The following is a 20,168-nucleotide window of genomic DNA, read 5'->3' as shown; positions in this document are numbered from 1 at the left end:
CCTTCACCCACGGTCATCTAAGCACCCTAGTCAAATTCATCAGTTCACCCTGCAGGAAGAAGGGGGCTGTTTGAGAAAAGGAAGGGGTCAGCAACAGTGGGAGAGGACAAGAAAGGGCAGTGGGGTGAATATGAAATATTCCAAAATGCATTCTATATGTGTATGAAAATGTCACAAGAGCCATTATTATGTATGATGCATGCTAATCATAAAAAGCAAACTCCACTCTGCATTCACAAAACAAAGCAGGCTGGGCACGGTGGTGTACACATTTAACCCCAGCATTTGGGAGCAGAGACAAGTGGCTCTCTGAGTTCGAGGACAGCCTGGTGAATTCCATAGTGAGTTCCAGGCCAGCCGGGGCTCGATAGTGAGACACCCTCCTCCCACTCCAAAGGAAAGAAAAGCATGTCTTGAAGCCTTGCACACTTTCTAACAGAGCCAATGGGGGAAAGAAAGGGAAGAACAACCTGAGTGGCAAAATAATGTTTTATTCCATGGATGACAAATGCTACCATGCCACATCCCCGCGGCCCTCCGACCTGTTCTTGCAGCCAGAGTTGGCTCCCTTTTTCAGACCTCCTGGGCTTTGCTGCCAGCCAAGCCTGTTGAAGTAGTGAGAGCATGTTCTGTCTGTCAGCATGAGGTCCCTTCTCACCAATGGTGATGCATCACCTAGGGAAAATCCCAGGATGCAAACTCTTCCAACAGACCTAACGAGAACCAATGCTCCAAGCTCGTGTGGATGGAACCAAAGCCCCCATACATTAAAAAAAAAAAAAAAATCAACATGGACACATCTCTGAGGACAAGGTTTTAGGACACCCCAGCAGGAGTGGAAACTGGGGTGATTAGTACCGACATACAGGTTGTCAACAGTCCTGAAAGGAAATGATGGCAATTGGTATATTTCAAACGAGCACTTCTGGAGAGGCCAGATCAGCCAGAGGTGTCTGCATGCAAGCTCAACACAAGGTTAGCGCCGTGGAGGGGGAGGGGACTGCACAAGGCCAGACACACGTTTCTTGCTTTATATACAATGAAATGGAATATACACGGGAGACAGTGGCCACACATCTGGTCAGTGTGTATCTTACAAGGCTGCTGAGGTGGGGTGGGGCTCCCCGACAGCACTGTCAGCAGGAGGGGGGAGCCAGGCTTGGGGCTGGTGATGACCCGGTCGGGCTTACTCAGCAGACCTAAGAGTGGAACCAGTGCTCTGTCTTGTGATTTTTAACCAAATGTCACCTGAAAAGCCCGGACGATTGATCAAGGTGGGGTGGGCGGGGGGAGAGGAATAGTTTTAAGGACACATGTGATGGATGGTGGATCGACAGGCAAGTCCTAGCGCTGCTCGGGGCAAAGAAGGTTTCACGGATGAACTTTTAGTGAGGGCTGCTGGGTGCTCTGTGTCCTTGGTGTCTGCAAAACCTCCACCAAGTCTAACAGAGACAGCAGGTGTTCCAGAATGATCTCTTTATCCAAACAAGTGCAACATGGAAAGCAGGGCAAAGCAACAAAAAAGAGAGAGAGAATGCTCGGAGTGAGACAGTCCAGGGGGCAGAGACAGTGGGGTGTCCAGTTAAAACCATAGAAAAATACAAAGTAATTCTACAAGGTTAACCATGGGCACAGCTATAGTCTTACTTTGTACATAAAAGACCTGTTTTCTGGGTGCAGATAGGGACAGTGGGGCCTCTTTTAACCACAGAGAGGGGCCAGGCGTGTGTGAACACTGCGGAGACAACCATGCTGTCCTCTTCCCATGGCACAGCTCTGTCAGAGAGGAAGCCAGACAGGACTCATGGTTGAGAACAGGAACGCAGTGCATGAATGTTACAGAGAGAAAGCTTGAACTTAAGGGCCGGTTTCCTCGGGCTCAAAGTGTGCCCTCACTGTCCTCTGTCCTTCACTTTGTCCCCTTGGGGGAGGGACATGGGATGTGCCGGTCATTGGGGGCCAGGAAGAGGCGATGCTGCTGAGGTGGGGTTGTTCCAGGCTCTGTGGTGACTTTGTTTCCCCCTGGAGCTTGTTGCCCCCACCGAATGGCCTTCAGAGTTGAGACACATGCTATGGAACGTCGACACCTCCACTTCCACCGCCCTTGGAGAGAGGGTGGCGGCGGGGAGGATTCTTCAGTTGCATATTGTTGTAGAAAGAGCCATGTCTGTGCTTAGGTCTCAAGCGTGGTTAGTCCTCCTCCTCCTCCTCTTTCGCTGTGGCTATCGGTAGCTTGTCCTGGATCCTGAAACATTCCACGAAGAAGTTGATGATGGACCGGTACAGATGTTGCTTGAGAGCCACGCTGTGGAAGTAGTGGCTTTCATCTGGGTAGATCTGTGAAGAGAGGAGGAGGAGTTTACTCTTCCACAGTTCGCCTGCTAAAGGGACTTCTGGAGGCACAGAGGTGGACACGCAGTATGGGAAAAGCCACGCTCCACACACTGAATTCATGAAGCAGGGTGAATTTCCCAGCCACTGGAGTCCCAGCATCAGGGTCCTTGCCTCTGGGGAGCTCTGTTTCTGTACCAGGCAGAGGAGCGCTTGCAGCCCTAGCAGGTCATGAGAACTTACCTGTCTCCCCAGAATCTCCTCCCTTGGCATCTTCCTTCCCCTCACCAAGGGCAGTGGCTACAGTAAGGATTGGCTAAGTTGGAAAACACCATTTTAGCAGACTTTCTGGCCAGAGCTACTTGTCCTACTTTGCAACCTGGGTACACATTCAGGAGTTATAGGTCACAGGCCCTAATATCACACACACATACATACACACATACACATATACACAGGGGAGGGACAGAGAGACAGAGAGACAGAAGGACAGAGACAGAGAGACAGAGAAACAGACTTTGGCTCAGTGGTTCTCTGAGGATGGGAATGAGCCCCAGGCCATCTCCTCTCTGAACCCTCATGTGTGGGTGCATACTCACTCGGCTGGGTCTTGGGTCCAGGTGATATGAAAAGGAAAACTGAATAGAGTCTGGCTCATAATTTTTTTTTCTCGTGAGAACTGAATACTACTCTATCCAAAGGCACCAGGACAAGGCTTGAGATAAGGGATGGTTGATACACAGGCATGCCAGTATAGGGGCTCTTTAGTGTATGCCCAGTGCAATTACATAACCTGTCCTCTAGAGGCACTGTGCCTGCCGATGCTGCATGTACATAGCATGAGAAGCCAAGCGTGATTTGGAATCTTGTCGTTTTTTATCATCTGAGCCCAGTCTCATTCTGAATCCTGTATTCTTTTCATGCCTTTGAAGATAACGCTCCTCTTTATTATTTTTTTAATGATGCCATTAGCCTCGAATATGTATGTACATTCATAAGATGTAAGAAGGCAGTAAGGTAGCATGCCTCCCCTCTAGCATTGTCCCGTCCCTGTGCTCTCTCCTGGAGCTTGTCATGGCCGCAAACTCTTGAGTGTCTATGAAGGCATCTGCTGCGTTGGCATGCATGGCCCCAGGTGAGTCCTTTCCTGGGCACAGGTACCAGGCTGTGTGTAGAGTAGACTTAACAAATCCAGAGGGTATCACACTCTGAAATGTAATGTAACCAAGCCTTTGCTCCATTCAACAACTCTCAGGCCAAAGGCTCTGCCTTGATCAACCCACACTGAGTTGAATGCAGGTCACTGAACATTGAATGCAGAGGCAGATGGAGGTCAAAACCAGACAGACACTCTGTGAGGGAGACAGGGTGCCTGTTTGCCCCTGAATTTTAAAAGATAATGAAGTTATAGCTGTTTTATCAAAGAACCCAGAGTGCAAGGAGGAGATAAGTTTCCAGCATTATTCCTGCGTGTTGCTGAAGAGGTAGGATGGATGCCAGCGAAGACTGTCATGGGTTTGGTTTCTGGGATGGACAGTGCTCGATCACAGCCACAGAGGGTAGAGGTGCTTGGGACACTCACAGGAGCTTTTGCCCAGGCAGAGTCAGAAAGAGAAGGCTCAGTACCCACCAATGCTGGGACACCAGCCCTCCCCACACCTACAGCACACTGCCAGGGCCTGCACGCCGGCTTGGCCGTCTTCACTGCTTAGGAGAGGGATGTGGGGCAGGGTGGGGTGGGGCAGGGTGGGGTGGAATGTGGGTGGCTTGGATACAGAGCTGAGCTGCTCTCCGTTGAAGGGGACTGGCATGATCTGACGTGGACCCCACTCAGTCTTGTTCCCATGACAAGGGCTATCTTGTTTTAAGTATCACACCTAGCAGGTAGCATTCCATACCTGTAAGCTGTAATTAGCCTTCCCCTTGATCAGCTGCGTGATGAGCTCAGCTGTGTGCTGGAAGTGGATTTTTTCTGTAGAGGAAAACAGAATGGTTTACTAAAACTCACATCACCACCCAGGGGGCCTCTGCACCAGGGGGCCTGGGGGGCGGCGCACTCACCGTCAGCTGTGGCATGGATGATCAGGAACTGCTGGTCCTCCAGTGCCGACACACGGTGTGCCAGCTTGGTCATCTGCACGTGTGGGGCAAGGGGACAGGGTTAGCTGTGGGGCATGGTCAGGGAGCAGGTGCGTGTGGGGGTGTGGGAACATTGATGGAGAGGGTCAAGGGAAATGGAGGGACGTGCCAGGCTCCTGGAGAGCTGGGCTGCCTGTGTCATGGGAAAACAGCGATTCCCTTAGAGAAGGGGAGAGGAGAAAGTAAAGGGAGTTCTCCAAGAATAGGACCTTAGAGGGTCATCATGTCACCCAGCGACACGGAACAGGCTTGTCCCTCTGTCCATGTCCTGACCACAGGACTCTGGCCTTCTGCCTGCACATGGCTGACGCCATGCTGTGTGTAACACTCTGAGAAAACAGGATGACTGGGATGTAGTAACACAGTTACTACACACTTCACCGTTCACGCTCCCAAAGGGGAACTGGCCTTGATGTGGGGAGCAGGGGCACCCAAGAGCCAGCAGCATCCCGGGCTTTCTCATCTCTCTCCCTCACCCACCAAAGCCAATCATGAAAAGAGATGAGCTTACAGAGGCCATGCTAACCTAATTCAGTACAGCGGAAGGAGCAATCCAAGGTTTGGATGGTAGAGAGGCCCAGGCCCTTGGGAGGGAGAGCAGGGAGGGGGAGGGGGGAGGAAGGGGAAGAGGAGATCGGCTAATTTCACCTGGTTCCCTGTCTTGCCAAACAGCCGCTATGCCCAACGTACCTCATACGCTCTGTTGTCGAGTCCATGGAGGCCAAGGTACCGCTCGGAAAATGCGGAGGCTGGACAGAGGCAAAGGGAAGGGGTCATCCCCGGTCCTCAAGGACTCTGGTGGGTCAGGGCCCAGATGGAAGGAACGAGGCTGCAGAATGAGCCGTCTTCCTGCTACTTGCAGGCTAAGCTTTTGGTTGCTAGGCTTTTTGTTTTGAGATAAGGTCTCACTATGTAGTTTTAGCAGGTCTGGAAACCTGATGTATAAGCCAGGATGGCCTCACAGTCGCAGAAACCCACCTGCCTCTGCCTCTCAAGTACTGGGATTAAACGTATGCACCACCATACCAGACTTAAATCTTTGGGATTTAAAGGCTGTCTCCTAAATCTCCTACATTATGGCATGGGAGCTAAACAGTGTGTGGAGCGATGCTTAAATGTGTCATTTCTGGTGGATTTCTCTAAACCAGCTTAGATCCTGATTCTGCATATGACCTGATGTGTGCCAGGTGATGGAGGAGGCAGTGCTCCCAGATCATCGCCAGCTCTAGTCCTGCTCATAGGAAGCTTCACTCTGCACAGAGAAGTGCTGGCCAGGTGTCGTCTGTGGCCTGGACCGAGGCAGGCAGAAGGAGCAGGGTTATTTAGACCCCCATTGGATGTCCTCACCATCACCAGTGTGGTCAGCATGTAACCACCCACCCCTCCTCCTCCTCCCTCCCTCTGTACTTGCCCAGCACACACATTGCTGCAGCAGAAAAAAGATGGCCTACACATTGCTACCTGCCTCCTCCCCACTTGTAGGGACAGGCTTTTCTGAAGTCATTACCATGAGCTGGCCTTGGGTTTTGGAGAGTGATCATTGCCTATTGGTGGACTGACTACCTTCACCCCAAACAATGACTAGAGACTTCCCTCCTGCCCCAGGGGGTCCCGATACACTGGGGTGCTTGCTGTTGGGCACAGAGGTGCTGAAGGGAATGGTGGGGTTATGCTGCAGGCTCCACCCTGGGTCTCATCAAGGCCATTACCATAGAGTTTGAAGTCTGTTATTGGCGAGAGCGCGGAGCCGCAGGTGAACGTTTGACCTTGATTCTCTCCCTTGGCTGGGAGGATGTAAGTGCTCAGGTAACCACCATAATCCTAGGAGACATAAGGAAGGAAAAGAGGCAAGGGGCAGGATCACTATCCACAACTCAGTAGGAAACTAGCCTCGGTCCATGAAGGCCAGCCCCTAATGTATGAGTCCATGCAGCTTTTCAAAGATTTGAACTTTAAATATCCTTGTTGGGCAATAGATGAGACACTAAACAGTTAGCTGGTTCCATGTTGTGTGGCACACAGTCTCCCTTCTTCGGGACCCAGTACCCAGAGACCTGGGGTAAGTGTGCTAACGACACAGAGATCCTCTATGTGACCCAAGAGATCACATTCTCTGCCTAGGATGGTGACAGAGGCAGGCTGGTGTCCAGCTGGTGTCCAGCATTCCAGCCCATCCTGCCACCTCCTCATCTGCTGCCAGTGCCTGTCTCTGTGCAGTCCCACAGAAGCTGAACCAGAGCCCAATGACAGGGTGGAGACATGCATGACACCCAGCCCAGGGCTTCATTAAACCCTTATGTGTGTCCCGCAGGTCAGGTGAGGCCTGACCACTGGGTGCGGGGAACTCCAGCATGGGTCTCCTAGCTGAAGCTGTACCCCACCACTGTCTGGTACCTTCCGAGTATTACAGTCTGCTGAGAAAAGCCAAGGGGAACGGACGGATGTGACACTCCCCTGAGCATGAATGGGCTAGAGAATTAGGGAACAGTGTAGGCTGCGGGAGGCTTATGTGAGTAAGTAGGTGTATGAATGAGCATGCTAGGGAGAGAGGAGGGAGAGGCGAACATTTGTGAGTATCTACAATATATATGTAACCATATAAGCAAAGGAACATAAGAACATGTGAGCCTGTGTCCTGACATGTGTGGGCATACAGCTAAAAACAGTTGTATGCATATGACCCTGGGTCTGCTGTGGCCAGAGAAAGTGATGTGGTCCCAGTGGGCGGTACTGTCTTATGCGAAGGAAAAAGGCAGGGCTAGCTCGCCTTCCAGATGGACATTGGTGTATGTCTGGGGAGAGGAAAGCTCAATGAAGACTCAGGTTCTGGCCCTTCATTTCTGCACCGGGGTGCTGGGAAGTCAGGCATGGGAGGGTCAAGGTGTGTGGTGAGTACTGACGCCCTATTAAGTTTATCAGTGATCTAGCTGTCCCTGGGCTGCTCACAGGCAGGAGTGTCTAGAATAAGCCGCAGGACCTATCCCCAGGCTCTGTTCCGCCTCTGAGCCAAGAAGACAGTCTCTGGTAGCTTTCTCTGCAGGGGCTCAAGTGGATTAAAGTTCAGAAGAAATGATTCCTCAGGCCCACGTTTTGGACATGAGGCCCCAGCAAGTAACACGGTTCTGGGAGACCATGGGACCCTTTGGACATGGGCCTAGCTGGCAGGCATTGATTGGGCCATGGACACCCTCTTTAAATAAGAAGAGTTTTTTTTGGGTCCTAGCTCAGTTGTTAAGACATAAGGTCACAGCCAACTCTACCTCTGGCCATAGTCTCCACTTTCTCTGCTTTCTGACCCTCCCCCCCCCCTAGAGATGAAATGCAAACTCCACTACCATGGTTGCCATGCCTTCCCCATCGTGGACCTAGGAGCAGAATAAATCCTCTCTCCCTCAAGCTACTTTTTGTCGGGTATTAGGTGAGAGCCATGAACAAAAACAGGCTCTGTTCTGCCTGTTTCCGGGGTCTCCCACATGACCCTGTCAGGACCCCAGTATACACTGCTCACCTGTCTGTCCTGTATAATCTGGTGCTGACTGTGGGGTTCCTCTGAAGGGGCGGGGCTTCCACAGGGGGAAAGAGGTGCACAGCCGTGAGCTCGTGGCTTTCTGAGAATAAGGGGTCTCCAGTCTAGGTTGTATGAGGAGGGGAGGGTGGCCTACTCTGCGACATAAGTGGCCCTTGGAGACCTAATTCCCATCCCCGGGCCTCCACGGAAGGCCATATGGATCAACCAAGGCTATGCCATGAGCTGCCAGGTAGAAACTGCTTTGGTGTAGCCACAGGGAACCCACAGCCTGCCTTCCATCGGGGCAAATGTGGGGATGCGTGTAGCTGTCCATGGGAAGGTGTCCACGCCCTGGTTCCTGTCCCCTCCTCTCCTGGAGTGCCCGTCAGAGCTCACCAGGTCTGCAAGGGAAGGAATGAGAACTCAGTGGAGTTCTCTAACAGGGCCGGACCTGCTTTCTCTCCCTCTAGGACACGTGACAAAGGCCAAAGACAAGCCCTCCCCACACGCTCCACTCACTAACTCTTACTCCTTTCTCTCCCTCCCCCAAGGCCACCGGTGACCTCAGTGGCTCAGAAGGAACCTGATGGTGGTAAGACACAGTTCTGCACTCCAGACCCAGAAGCCCTGACAGAAGACAGCGGGACTCACCTTCCCAAACACAGCCACCCGTGTCTTGTCGATGTACTGTTCCTTCAGCATGGTCCTGCAGGCAGAGGCAAGAGCCGAGTGAGAGCTATGTGGGTCTCCTCTATAGCCTGTTCTCCACAGCCATCAGCCATTGTATGCATGAAGAACCTCTTCGAACCAGAAGGCTCTCGGGATTTTAAATGCAGTTGCTTATTGCTTTCATTTATTTGGTGCTCACCGTGTTTATGTTCTAAATGCAAAGCACCCCGACGAGGCTTCCGGGGGGGAACTTCCAGGTGCACAGCTGAACCCTGGAAGCAGCAGGGTGCACCAGAGGCCCTGCCCCCTTTGCCCCTTTTGCCCCCTTTGCCCCTTGAGCTTCCACCACCTTCTCTTCTGTAGCAAGGTGCTGCTTTATGTGACGTCCTTACAGGGGACTTTGCACCCATCAGAAGGGCTCCAGAGGTGTATGAGCAGGTGGAGGACATCCAGAGCTAGAGGGCTTCAGGGAGTTTGCACGATGGACTGGCTTCAGTCTCCTCCATCCACACCGAGAATCTGCCACGCCTTACGACCGTTCCTGGGCTCCTGTTCTGTGATTGCCCGTGGTTGAGGAGTGGTATCACTGATTTTTTTTTTCCCTAGAGCATGTTTGCTGTTACTTTTGATTAGCTGTCGAACTCCTTGTTTTTGAGAATGGATGAAATCAGCCCTCAGCTCTTTGTCCCCAAGCCCTGAGGCAGTGGCTCCAGGGACCACATACTCACAGGGTGAGTCTGAAGGACTCCTGATCTTGCTCCTGGGTTCTCCATAACAGGGAGGAGACACCGAGCCTCAGTGGGATGAGTGAAGCCAGATGGGATGAAGTAAGAAGAGGAGAACCCAGGGAAGGGGACTGGGCAGGAGGGCAAGGACAGCTCTATGATGGCTCCAGTGAGGCCTCTCCAACCCCAGCCTGTCCAGACACTGCCTCACGTTCCCTAGGGCGTCTGTCCTGTGGGGTGTGGGTTGCTGGCAGCCACCCATCCTCCTCCTCCTCACAGACAGGAGCCAATGTTCCTTTGTCCCCGTCCTTCCTCCGACAGGAATTATCCCACAGCCCGAATCAGGGCCACCTGGTCTCCTGGAAAGCCGGCTCGCTGTCTGAGGATGCAGCTTGCTCGCTGATGATGCCCACCCAACCTTGCAACCGTTCCTCGGCTATTCCCTGCTGGTGTGTGCGGTTCCGGGTTCTAGATCATGCAGGGCAAGTCCAGGGAGAGGAAATGAAGGTTGCCAGGCTGCTATTGAGGCAAGGAGGTCTTTCTTCCTTTCTGGAAGTTTCTGGAAGTGTCTTGTGTCTTCCTGACCAGCTAGTGACATTGAAAGACCGTGGAAGCTGATGTTATCCTAGTCATGGCTATCCTCAACCGAGAAAAGGCACTTGGAGTGAGGCTGTCCTGCTCGGCTGTAGAGATGGACAGAGCCTGCATCTTCTTGACACTGCTGGTCTCTGGAGCTCCAGCCCTGGGGTCTGCTGTCTCTGTGGACCTTCAGAGCCTACAAGGCTCCTTGCCTTAAAGGCAAATACAAGTGTGTGTGTGTGTGTGTGGTTGTTGCTGACTTCTTTCAAAAGCATCCTCATAGACATACAGACATGCCTTCCATGATGGTTGGCCCCTTGAGATGTTCCCGTCTGTGCCTTCTTATTTTGTGTATGTGGAGGTTTTGCCTGTGCACCACATGCATGCAATACCCTCAGAGGCCAGAAGATGGCATTAGGTTCCCTGGAACTGGAGTTAATACAGTTCTGAGCTACCAGCTACCTTGTGGGTGCTGGGGATCGAAACTGGGTCTTCTCGAAGAACAGCCAATGCTCTTAACCACTGAGCCATCACTCCAGCCCCATGTGATTTCTGTCTATAAGATTCATGGGGTTGGAAGACATCATCCTGTCTGTCTTTGGCCTGCTAATACTCTCTGGTGTGGCTTGAATCTGAACTCTCCTGACAAGCTCATGTTTTGAGCCTTGCGCACTTGCTCCTTGGGTGGTGGGACGGTGTGGGGAAACTGTGGAACATTTAGGAGGTGAGTATCGGATGGTGGAAGTGAAGCACCAGGGGCGGGCTTCAGAAGGTTCAGTCTTGGTTCTAGTCCAGCTGTGTTTCCTGAGCTACCACCATCTGAAGAGCATCCTTCACACGCTCTCACTGCCAGGAGCCCCAGGACGCCTCCCTTGCCACGACGGACTGACTTTTCTGAAACTGTGAGCCAAATAAACCTTTCCACTTTTGAGTCATTTCCTTTGCCATGTTGATCAATGACACAAAGGCCGCTCATACTCCCTGAAGAAAAAGGCCCTTTGCGTTCTTTAAAAAAACATATGCTTTGAAAAGTCAGCCAAGACGTCTCCCTGGAAGCTTTGGAGCTTTGCGTGTGGGATGTTGGCTGGCTGTAGTCTCCAGTACACAGAGAAGCTCAGCCAGATCCACACTCTCCCATCATACGCAAGCGTATGAACACACCCACTAGGATGGTCCATGTCACATGGCTCTTCCTTTGAAGCCTCCAATTCTGCAGGGTGGTGGGACTTTTCACTTCACTCTCAATGCCCAGCCACATTCACAGTCCTGGGCTCCACAAGCCCTCCACAGAGTGAGCCTGGAGGTCTGCTGCTAGATTCTGGCACAGTTTCTTCATGCGCCTTTAAAATGTCCAGGGCAAGGTCAAGCATGGTTTCGAGCACCCGTCCCTTGGTACTAAGCTTCTTCTCTTCTCGGTGGCACTTGGTGGGACTCATTGACTTGGTGGCAGCAAGGGTAAGCACTGAATATGGGTCACTGCTTAGAGTCCAGAGGGTGTTTCTGACCAGCCACTCATAGGCACAGGGCCCTCTTCTTTGTAGTGAGGTGACCCCTTGGCCGTGCGCCACCCCCAGTCATAGTCTCTCTCTGGTCGGTCTTCCTTCCTTCCTTCCTGGAGATGACTGCACATCCAACCACAGAAGCCACAGCACAGAGAAGCCAGGCAGATTGCAATGGTATAAAATGTTCCCCATAGGCTCATGTGTCCCGAGCTGGCAGCATATTTTGGGAGGTTTTAGGAAGAAAAGTCTCACTGGAGGAAGTGGGTCACTGGGAGGTTGGCCCTCAAGTGTATAGCCCAGCCACACTTCCTGTCCTCTGTTCCCTGACCCCATGGGATTTGAGGCGTTCCAGCCAAGGTTCCTGCTACCATGAACCCCACAGCACCTTCTCGAACTGTGAGCTTAGATAGACCTCTCCTCCCAGAAGCTGTGGCTTCGGAGGGACTTGGCCACAGAGATTATAAAAGTGATCAATACACAGACCCAGCTCAGTCTCAGCCTCTGGCCCCATGCTTAGATCAGTTCAACACAGAAGCCACCAAGCTGTGTAGAGGTAGGTCAGTTTGGAAGCCTACAGGACAATTGCATGGCAGTCTCCCTGGAGACGTACATGCAATTGTCCACAGAGCTTTATGAGTGCAAACACAGGATGTGTGTGCAGGCAGCAGCAGCAGCAATTGACAGAGAGCATCCTCTCCACCTTCCCTGCCCCACCCCCACCCAATCAGCACGGCTGCTCACCTCACAGCTTCCATCTGGTCCTTCTCCTCCAGGAAGCCCAGCCGCCTCCGTACTTCATGCAGGAGCTTGGTTCCCTGGAAGCCGCTGCCTCGGCCATCACACTTGACCACCACTGCTCCATGGCTGCTCACCAACACTGTTTCCCAGGTCACCTCAAACCTCTCTGACACGCTCTGACTCCCTGGGGTACCGTCCCTAGAAGAGAGAGGTCTTCAGCATGCTATGTTGTGGCTGGCAAATACCACAGCTGAGAAGGTTTCTCCTGGGCGGCTGTGTGTCTTTTCCTGGTCCTCTATGCCCACTCCATTGCCTTGGGTTCTGCTGTCTAGGATGGGTGAGCCAGGTGTCATTCACATACCCCTCAGAGAATCCTAAGGCACCCCAGTCATCTCAAGGATGAGTGTGCACCAATGTGTGTGTGTGTGTGTGTGTGTGTGTGTGTGTGTGTGTGTGTGTGTAACTCTCTGGTGTTACTCCTCAGGCACCATGTGACTTGTGTTGTTGGAGTCTCTCCCTGGCCTGGAACTCAACCAAGTGGGCTAGGCTGGCCAAGTCAGGGAGGCCCAGGGACACTCCTGTTTGTTTCCCCAGTGCTGGGATTACAGGGTACGTCCCCATGCCTGGCTTTTTAAAAACATAATTTCTGGAGACGGAACTCAGGTCCTTGTATTGGCGTGGCAAACACTTCAGTTACGCCCCCTGAACTCTTCTTCTGGTGAGCATTTCCAACACCATGGTGCTCTTCCTGTCTGCTGGGGGGTTGACTCACGTTGGTCTGCTCCCAGCTCCATGCCTGTCACTTGAGTACCCAGGATAGAGACTCCTCTAGCGGCTCCTTGGCTTAGAAACCTCCTTTATGGTTAGGTTGGGAGAAACAACATACAGGCTGGCCCAGGGCTTTTCCCAGTTTGAAGGGTGAGATAGCACTCTCTCCTGGAGGCAGGCACTTGAAGCTCCCACAGTGAGGAGGGTAGGGCATTGCACCTGGCTCTTTCCTCCTCCATGCTGTGGCTTCCAAAGCATTCCCAGTGGAAATTTACATCATGGGAAATGGCCAGGGCTAGAGGCGGGGCTGGACTCCGTGAGGACAGATGAGGGGGAGGGGCTCTTGCATCATTATTATGTTGTTAGCGTGGGGATGTGTTGTGAGAATTGTGCTATATGGCTGTGCTGCGGTATAAACATCAAACTGAGCTATTTGAAGACGTCACTAGATGATACGATCTTCTAGGACCATGGGCCCATATACTTGTCAAGGATGGAAATGTTCTAACCTCAGTACAGTGTTAAAAAAGACACACCACTGGTACCTGGGTACCCCCACTACCTCTGTGGGGTGGATTCAGGAGTTACAGAAAAAGCCCGTCCTTGGCTGACAAACCTCCCTATCTTAAGAACAAAACAAACAGCACCATTTACCCTACTTTTTCCCTTCCGGGTTCACCCTTCCCCTCCCCTCCACTGCTGAGTCACAACAAGGCGCCTGGAGAAAGAGAGAGGCATTCATACTTACACCACCAGCAATAAGGGGTAGTGGGTCGTGTCAGTGAAGGTGGCCGGCTTCAGGATCTGCATTGGCAAGTCTGGGGAAAGGCGGAACACAGCCAGGTCAGGGCAGCTGGGGCAGGAGGGGTGAACCAGCGTGGACCCTGGTTCTGTGTGTGCCTTTCTGTGGATGCTCTAGGGGAGGGAAGGGAAATCCACAGCAGGAGCCGCTCCTTGGGTAGCTCAAATGTCACCTTTCACACAAGAAGTGTGTTAACTTCCCCAGGGCCCACAGGTACCTGCTGGTGGCAGAATTCCACACAGGGAGAGCACTTGAGGGCTGGGTTAGCCATGTACTAGGGATGGATAGGTTTATTTTTATTTTATGTGTATGGGTGTTTTACACACACACACACACACACACACACACACACACACACACACACACACACACACACACACACACACATGCCTGGTGCCTGCAGAGGCCAGAAAATGATGTTGGATCCCCTGGAGCTAGAGCTACAGACACTTGTGAGCAGCCAGGTGGGTGCTGGGAATTGGACCTGGGTTCTCTGGGAGAGCAACCAGTGCTTTTAACTGTTGAGCCAGCTCTTCAACCCAAAGGGGTGGATATTTGTGAGCAGGTGGTTCTGGGAGAGGAAGAGACTGAGGTGGAAGGGTATGCTGAGGTGAGAGCTGTGCTCAGGTGAGAGGTGAGGGGCACCTCTCTACCATGACAAGTGGCTTGGCAGGTTCATACCAGGCAGGTCTGACTAGCTGCTAGATCCTCAAGGACAGGACCCTAGGGAAGGAGTTGGTATAGCTGTGCTGTTCTTGTGGCCACCAAGGTCACTGGGTTTGGTCATCTGCAGCATGAGATGGCGGGGGTGGGGTGGGGTGGGTGGGAGGTGGGGGCAGTAATAATGAAGCCTCAGGAAATGATCCCACACCAGTTTCTTTGTTCAGCCCACCTCCAGAACAAGCCTCACTGCCCCAGCAGGAATTTGTTTATTGAGGGTAACTACCGCCCGATTACCAAGGCCCAGCAATTAAATGGGAATTAGTGGCTTTCTAGTGCAGTGACTGCAGACGCACCCCAGCCCTGGCAGCCTGCTCTGCAGCAGGCAGCCTTTCATTACTGACTCAGCCTGACTGTTAATGGCTTGCAAATTGGATCCGTGGCCCAGGGGCTGGCAGAGAGGCAGGCATCGCGGGGTATCACAGAGAGATCCACAAAATATGGTGTGGTTACCCTGGGGTGGACCTTTGGAAGTAGCTGCCTGTCTGAGGGACACACCGAGGGAACCTTTCAGAGCACCACTTACTTTCCCAGAAGCCTTATCAGGCAGCAGAAATAAAAAAACAAAACTGTAAACAAGTCTTGGGAAGGGGAGTCAACATTGTTCAGACTTTTTGCTCCAAAGGGTGGCTTCCCCACGTCGTCAGGCCTTGGTAGTCCCTGGTACCTTTTCCTGCCACAGTGCTGGGGAGGCCTGGGAGCAGGGCTGAGCGCTTTTCGATGTTCCTACAGGCCCTTTGAGGCTTTCCTAAGGGAAGGTGATGTCAGTTTCCAGAATTTGGAGATGGGATGACAGCAGCAGGCAGAGCAATGAGGAGGAAGAGGCTTTTGGAGCTGCGAAGGAGAGGAGCCCTCCAGGGAGGCACGTCACATTGGAACCCAGCCACAAAAGCCTGGAGCAAGGACATGCTGCCGCGCAGGTCAAGTGGCATGTTGGAGACAATATCCAGAGCTTAACTGCAGTTCTTGGCCAGGGTAGACCATCTCGGTCTCAGGCACAGGTTTTTAAATTCTTCTCCCTCCTGAGACACCCACTCCATCTCTTTTCTCACCCCCTCCTCAGAGCTGCTACAAGAGGAAGGAAGCCTCTGGATTGGTGGGTTGGAGGGAACCGGCCTCACAGCCCAGCCTGTTTCCACATGTTCTTGACTCCAGAGGTGGATGGAGCTCCCCACAGAACATCAGAGACAACAAAAGCATTTCTGGAAGTAGTGTGACCTCACACGACTTGATGAGGGACCTGGGGTGTTTTGGTGAGTGGTCTGGGGTGGGCTACAAGGGTCGCATCATGTCATACTTGGGGTTCCGTGGGAGGGCAGTCCACAGGGGCTTCCCTAAAGCATGCTTATTCTCGCCTAAGCTGTGCTCTGGATGATGCTCTGATGTCTATGTCCAGCCAGAGCCCACTGAAGGGATGGCTTACCACCCATATTCCAGTGCAGGTAACCTTGCTACACAACTTGGCTCAACCTCTGTTCTTCTCTGAGCACCCACGTCATTTGCTTTCTGTTGTAAATGAGTTGCCCCACTGTGTTCATTGTGTGGTCCTACTGTGCCACTTGGGGTCTTTGCTTCCTACTCCTGGGAGCGTATATCCTGAGGGTGGCTGCATCTTCTCTAGGCTGTGGAGTACAAGGGCATATACTAACAGTCTAGTACCACTGGCTCCACTGACAAGTCAGAGCAGATGCAGGTGTCTTAGAGGTGGCTCTACTAGATGTCTGCAAGGCATATGGCTCCACCGGCCTCTCCAGTGAGTCTTGTCTGCTTGCCCTAAGCCTGGCCACCCTCTCTTCTCCAGCCAAAGTTCTGCCAGTGACTGTGGATCAGCCAGAATCCTCCCAGGAATTGAGACCTGGCCATGACGGCAGAGAAGCTGGCAAGAGGGATCTGAATGAAGGATTCAGGGTACCTTTGAGCTTTGGGGGTTCTAAGTTGTTACTAACTAAACAGTCCTTTGCCCAGCTGCAAAAGAACCCAGAAAGGAGATGAGGCTCGTGGACACTGGGCACTGGGGGCTTTCTAGGTTAAGGACAGTGGGCTGCTACGATTTCAGGGCCAGCCAGGTTGAGCTGGGAGCCACACAGGTTGAGAGATGAGGTTTTGATAACCGCCCGCTGCCACTAGCTGATTGCGGCAAACAGGGTCGTTCTCACAGCCTACCATCAAGGCAGCACTCAAGAAACAAAGCCAGTGGCTGGAGTGTGACAGAAAAGAGGCAGGAGAGCAGTGTCGAGAATGCCCCAGGGGGTGACAATGACACCCTTGGGATGCATTGCTCCAGTATCAAGGATGCCTCTCACCAGCTCACAGCCAGCATCTGGAGGCAGGACACTAAGCAAGGAAGATGGCACAATACAGAGGACAGACAAACAGATGGTGTTCTCCCAGATGTGACCAGAGGAGAGGTTCTGTCCTGATCTCTTGAGAGAAATCACGAGCTCTGCCTCTGTTTTTTTTTTTTTTTTTTCTGCCACCAGATCATCTTGAGGGTTCGCATAGTGAGCTGGGGATAGAATGGTGGCCAAGCAGGGAAGACACCTGGGTGGGGCTGGAGCCCCCAAGGCATTCTGTTGACCCTTCAAAGGGCAGAAAAGTGGTACTTACTGTAATCTTCTACCTCGATTTTCCGGTACTCAATCTTAGGCATCTGCCGATCGTTGATGGCCTTCTGCACATGCTCATTTGCTTCCAAGTCAAAAATTTCTGGAAAGGTCAAAACAAAAAGACACATTGGATTCTGGGACCTATGTGGGCTGGGGGTTCTCACATGCCTCTCATACGGCTTCACAGGAACATCCCTGTAGGTCGCTTGCCAACTGTATAGGGAGAGAAGACAGAGCTATCCGAGAGCTCATTCAAGACCCATGGTCCGGGGGCTGGAGAGATGGCTAAAAGGTTAAAAGCACTGACTGCTCTTCCAGAGGTCCTGAGTTCAATTCCCAGCAACCACATGGTGGCTCACAACCATCTATAATGAGATCTGGTGCCCTCTTCTGGCCGGCAGTCATACATGCTGTATACATAATAAATAAATAAATCTTAAAAAAAAAAAAAAAAAAAAAAAAAAGACCCACGGTCCTAGCCTCAACTCAGGAACACAGGCAGATCAGAGATCTCTGCACTCGGTCCTCCCACCCCCTTCCCCACACACTTCTGTTCTCCTGGACATTTGTCGTTGGTATGACCCATTCTAAGTCTGTTGGGTTCAGCAAAAGCAATACTAGTTATCTGTGGGGAAAAATGGCCACCATAACCAGGCGATGACAGCAGAGAAGTCACTGGATTGTAACCTTTATCAGCCACTCCACCCCCTAGATTTCTTATTTTAACCTGTAAGTTATCTGGTCTTTTGAGATTTGGAGTTGGTGACCATAGTCACAGATAGCAAAGTCCCATGAACAAGGTTTTGCAACTTGAGGGCCTGGCCTCCTTCATGCAGGCTAAGTCTGCTTCGGTTGACTCTGTACTGTGGCTTATTCTGCAGGGCTCTTCCTTCTCAGGTTGCAACACACAAATACCCTGTCAGAAGTTTCTTCAGCTGGAAAGGAGGAAGGACATTTTGCTCATCTGCTGAAATGGCCATGCCACCTTATTTTGCCATCTCATATATAATAAACCCACAAGACTTCCTTTTCTATTCTTCTCTAAGGTTACATGTAGGGTTGGCTGTGGCTCAGTGTAAATGTCTTCAAAGGACTCTGTCTTTAAATTGTCCAATTCCCCAGAAGGCTGGGATTGGGAAGTGTCTGAAGGCCATGGTTCTGTGAAGACGTTGGGGTCTCTCATGACCCCTTTACACCAACACTGCCCCACAGGCATGTGTCTTAAAGGCATCAGAGGTTAACTCATGGATGTTGTGATCAGTGGTTTTATTTTTGGGTAACACACAGCATTGTGTGACTCCAGGTTTGTCACCATCCACAGAAGCAGGGACTGTGACCTCCCAGAGATTTCCTGTGCCTGCGATGCGCTGATAAGCTGCTGAAAATGACTGGCAGGCCACCAGCCACATGTGGCCATTCAGCTCCAACTTTCACCTTAGACAATGGCCACCCCTTGGTTTCTGCCTGAGGCTTTCAGCCTGTTCCCTGTGTGGCCTTTTGCTTCCCCTCCAAGATGGTCACAAATAAATAGTACTGAGAGATCCTCCAGGGGTCTCAGGAAGCCTAAGGCTCGGTGAGGTCCCAGAGTTCAGGCTGCCTGAGGAAACAGGGCTGACTGCTAACCATTCCCTGCTCCATGTGTGATGCCAACACCACCATGAAAAGCAAGCATTCAGTAAACTGGCTGTAGAATCTTGGGTCCTTGAAAGACTAGCTACATATTGGAAGTTAATATTCAATGAATGCCATGATTCTGACCCCATTCACTGATAGTCCCAGACCAAAGCTTAGTGTAAGAATCAGGGTAGACTGTCAGATGCTATCTCAAAGCTTTAGCACGTGGAGGTCCCTTATAACCCCTGTGTGGGCTGGTTTTATGGCAACTTGAAAGAAGCTAGAGTCATCTGGGAATAGGAAACCTCAGTTGAGAATCCCTGTAGTTGAGAGTTGGTCTGTAGACAAGTCAGTAGTGCATTTTCTTGATTGATCATTGATGTGGGAGGGTCCAGCTCATTATGGGTGGTGCCACCCCTGGACCGGTAGTCCTGGGTTCTATAGAGGATAGGCTGAGCGCTCCACGAGGAGCAAGCCAGTATGCAGCCCTTCTCCATGGCCTCTGCTTCAGTTCCTGCCCTGAGTTCGCCAGGTGAGCTATATGATGAGATAAACCCTTTCCTCTCCAAGTTGCTTTTGGTCGTGTTCTTTCATCACAGCTTTAACTAAGACAACCTGGGAAGAAGCTTCCACTGTTACCGCTCTGCCTGAATGAGGGATTGACCTAGGTGTGGCACGGGGAAGGGACGTTGTGAACAGGGGTTGGCTGTAAACACCGGAGCTCATGGAGACTGGTACAGGCCCAGTAAAGATGGGTATCCTGATCTTACTCAGCTTCCGCCACCAGGGCCCTGTGGGAACTTCTTCTGTGGAAGCAGGTAAGTGCCAGGACCTATGCGGAGCCTCCCCAATTGGCCCAACCCTCCTTATGTATAATTTGTATGAACCGGCTCTAGGCTCTAATGTAACTCTACGATCTTACATGCCGTTCTGGATGGAGAGCTTCAAACGCAGATCACAAGCGTGCGCAGCTGCCTACCCAGCTCAGCTTTCCCAGAGTGGATGCAGACACAGCCAAAGACCCATCACCCACACCGGGCCCTGGCAGTCCTGGCCTTGTCAGGGGCGTAGCAAGTTCTAATCGCTCACGGACTATTCAGGCTGCCTTTGAATAGCTCCCTCCTCTCTATTGAAATCCTACCTTCTGCAGGAGAGCACCAAAGCAACAGACTATTAAATTTAGTTAAATATTAGATTTCTCATTTAATGATTGCCCACACAGCCGGGTTTATCAGCAGAGAACTGGCGGTCTCACGGGGGAGTTGAGTTAAGCTAGTTTATTTGTTTCCCTAATTGCATTCAAAGGGGGCAGGAGCTCAGAGGAGAACTAAGAAAAGATCGGCGCATTCCCGGAGGACTCTGCCTTTGACTTCGGGGCAGCAGGGACCTCCAGGCTGCAGCACACACATGGCCACTCCTTAATTAAATGTGAGCCCCTCTAATATTTGGTGGAATTAGCTATTATCA

The 20,168-nt window shown here is 51.9% G+C and overlaps 1 protein-coding gene across 4 annotated transcripts in view; it reads right to left on the bottom strand.

Moving 5' to 3' along the window:
- Positions 1–473: 473 nt before the first annotated feature.
- The window catches only part of Dpp6 (dipeptidyl peptidase like 6), a 790,869-nt gene continuing 771,174 nt past the window's right edge, over positions 474–20,168 (bottom strand). For all 4 annotated transcript variants that reach the window (XM_042273279.2, XM_042273275.2, XM_042273278.2 and 1 more), the window contains exons 18-26: positions 17,089–17,187; positions 13,708–13,777; positions 12,195–12,389; positions 8,630–8,684; positions 6,180–6,291; positions 5,161–5,219; positions 4,393–4,465; positions 4,230–4,303; positions 474–2,337 (exon numbers count right to left, since the gene is read on the bottom strand). In XM_042273279.2, coding sequence (XP_042129213.1) covers positions 2,191–2,337; positions 4,230–4,303; positions 4,393–4,465; positions 5,161–5,219; positions 6,180–6,291; positions 8,630–8,684; positions 12,195–12,389; positions 13,708–13,777; positions 17,089–17,187 — 884 coding nt within the window. In that variant the 3' untranslated portion in view covers positions 474–2,190. The remainder of the gene's footprint in view (positions 2,338–4,229; positions 4,304–4,392; positions 4,466–5,160; positions 5,220–6,179; positions 6,292–8,629; positions 8,685–12,194; positions 12,390–13,707; positions 13,778–17,088; positions 17,188–20,168) is intronic.

Source organism: Peromyscus maniculatus, chromosome 3 (assembly GCF_049852395.1).
Source record: "Peromyscus maniculatus bairdii isolate BWxNUB_F1_BW_parent chromosome 3, HU_Pman_BW_mat_3.1, whole genome shotgun sequence".
NCBI lineage: Eukaryota > Metazoa > Chordata > Mammalia > Rodentia > Cricetidae > Peromyscus > Peromyscus maniculatus.
Note: the sequence above shows the minus strand (reverse complement) of the source record. Positions and strands in the feature narration are given on the sequence as shown.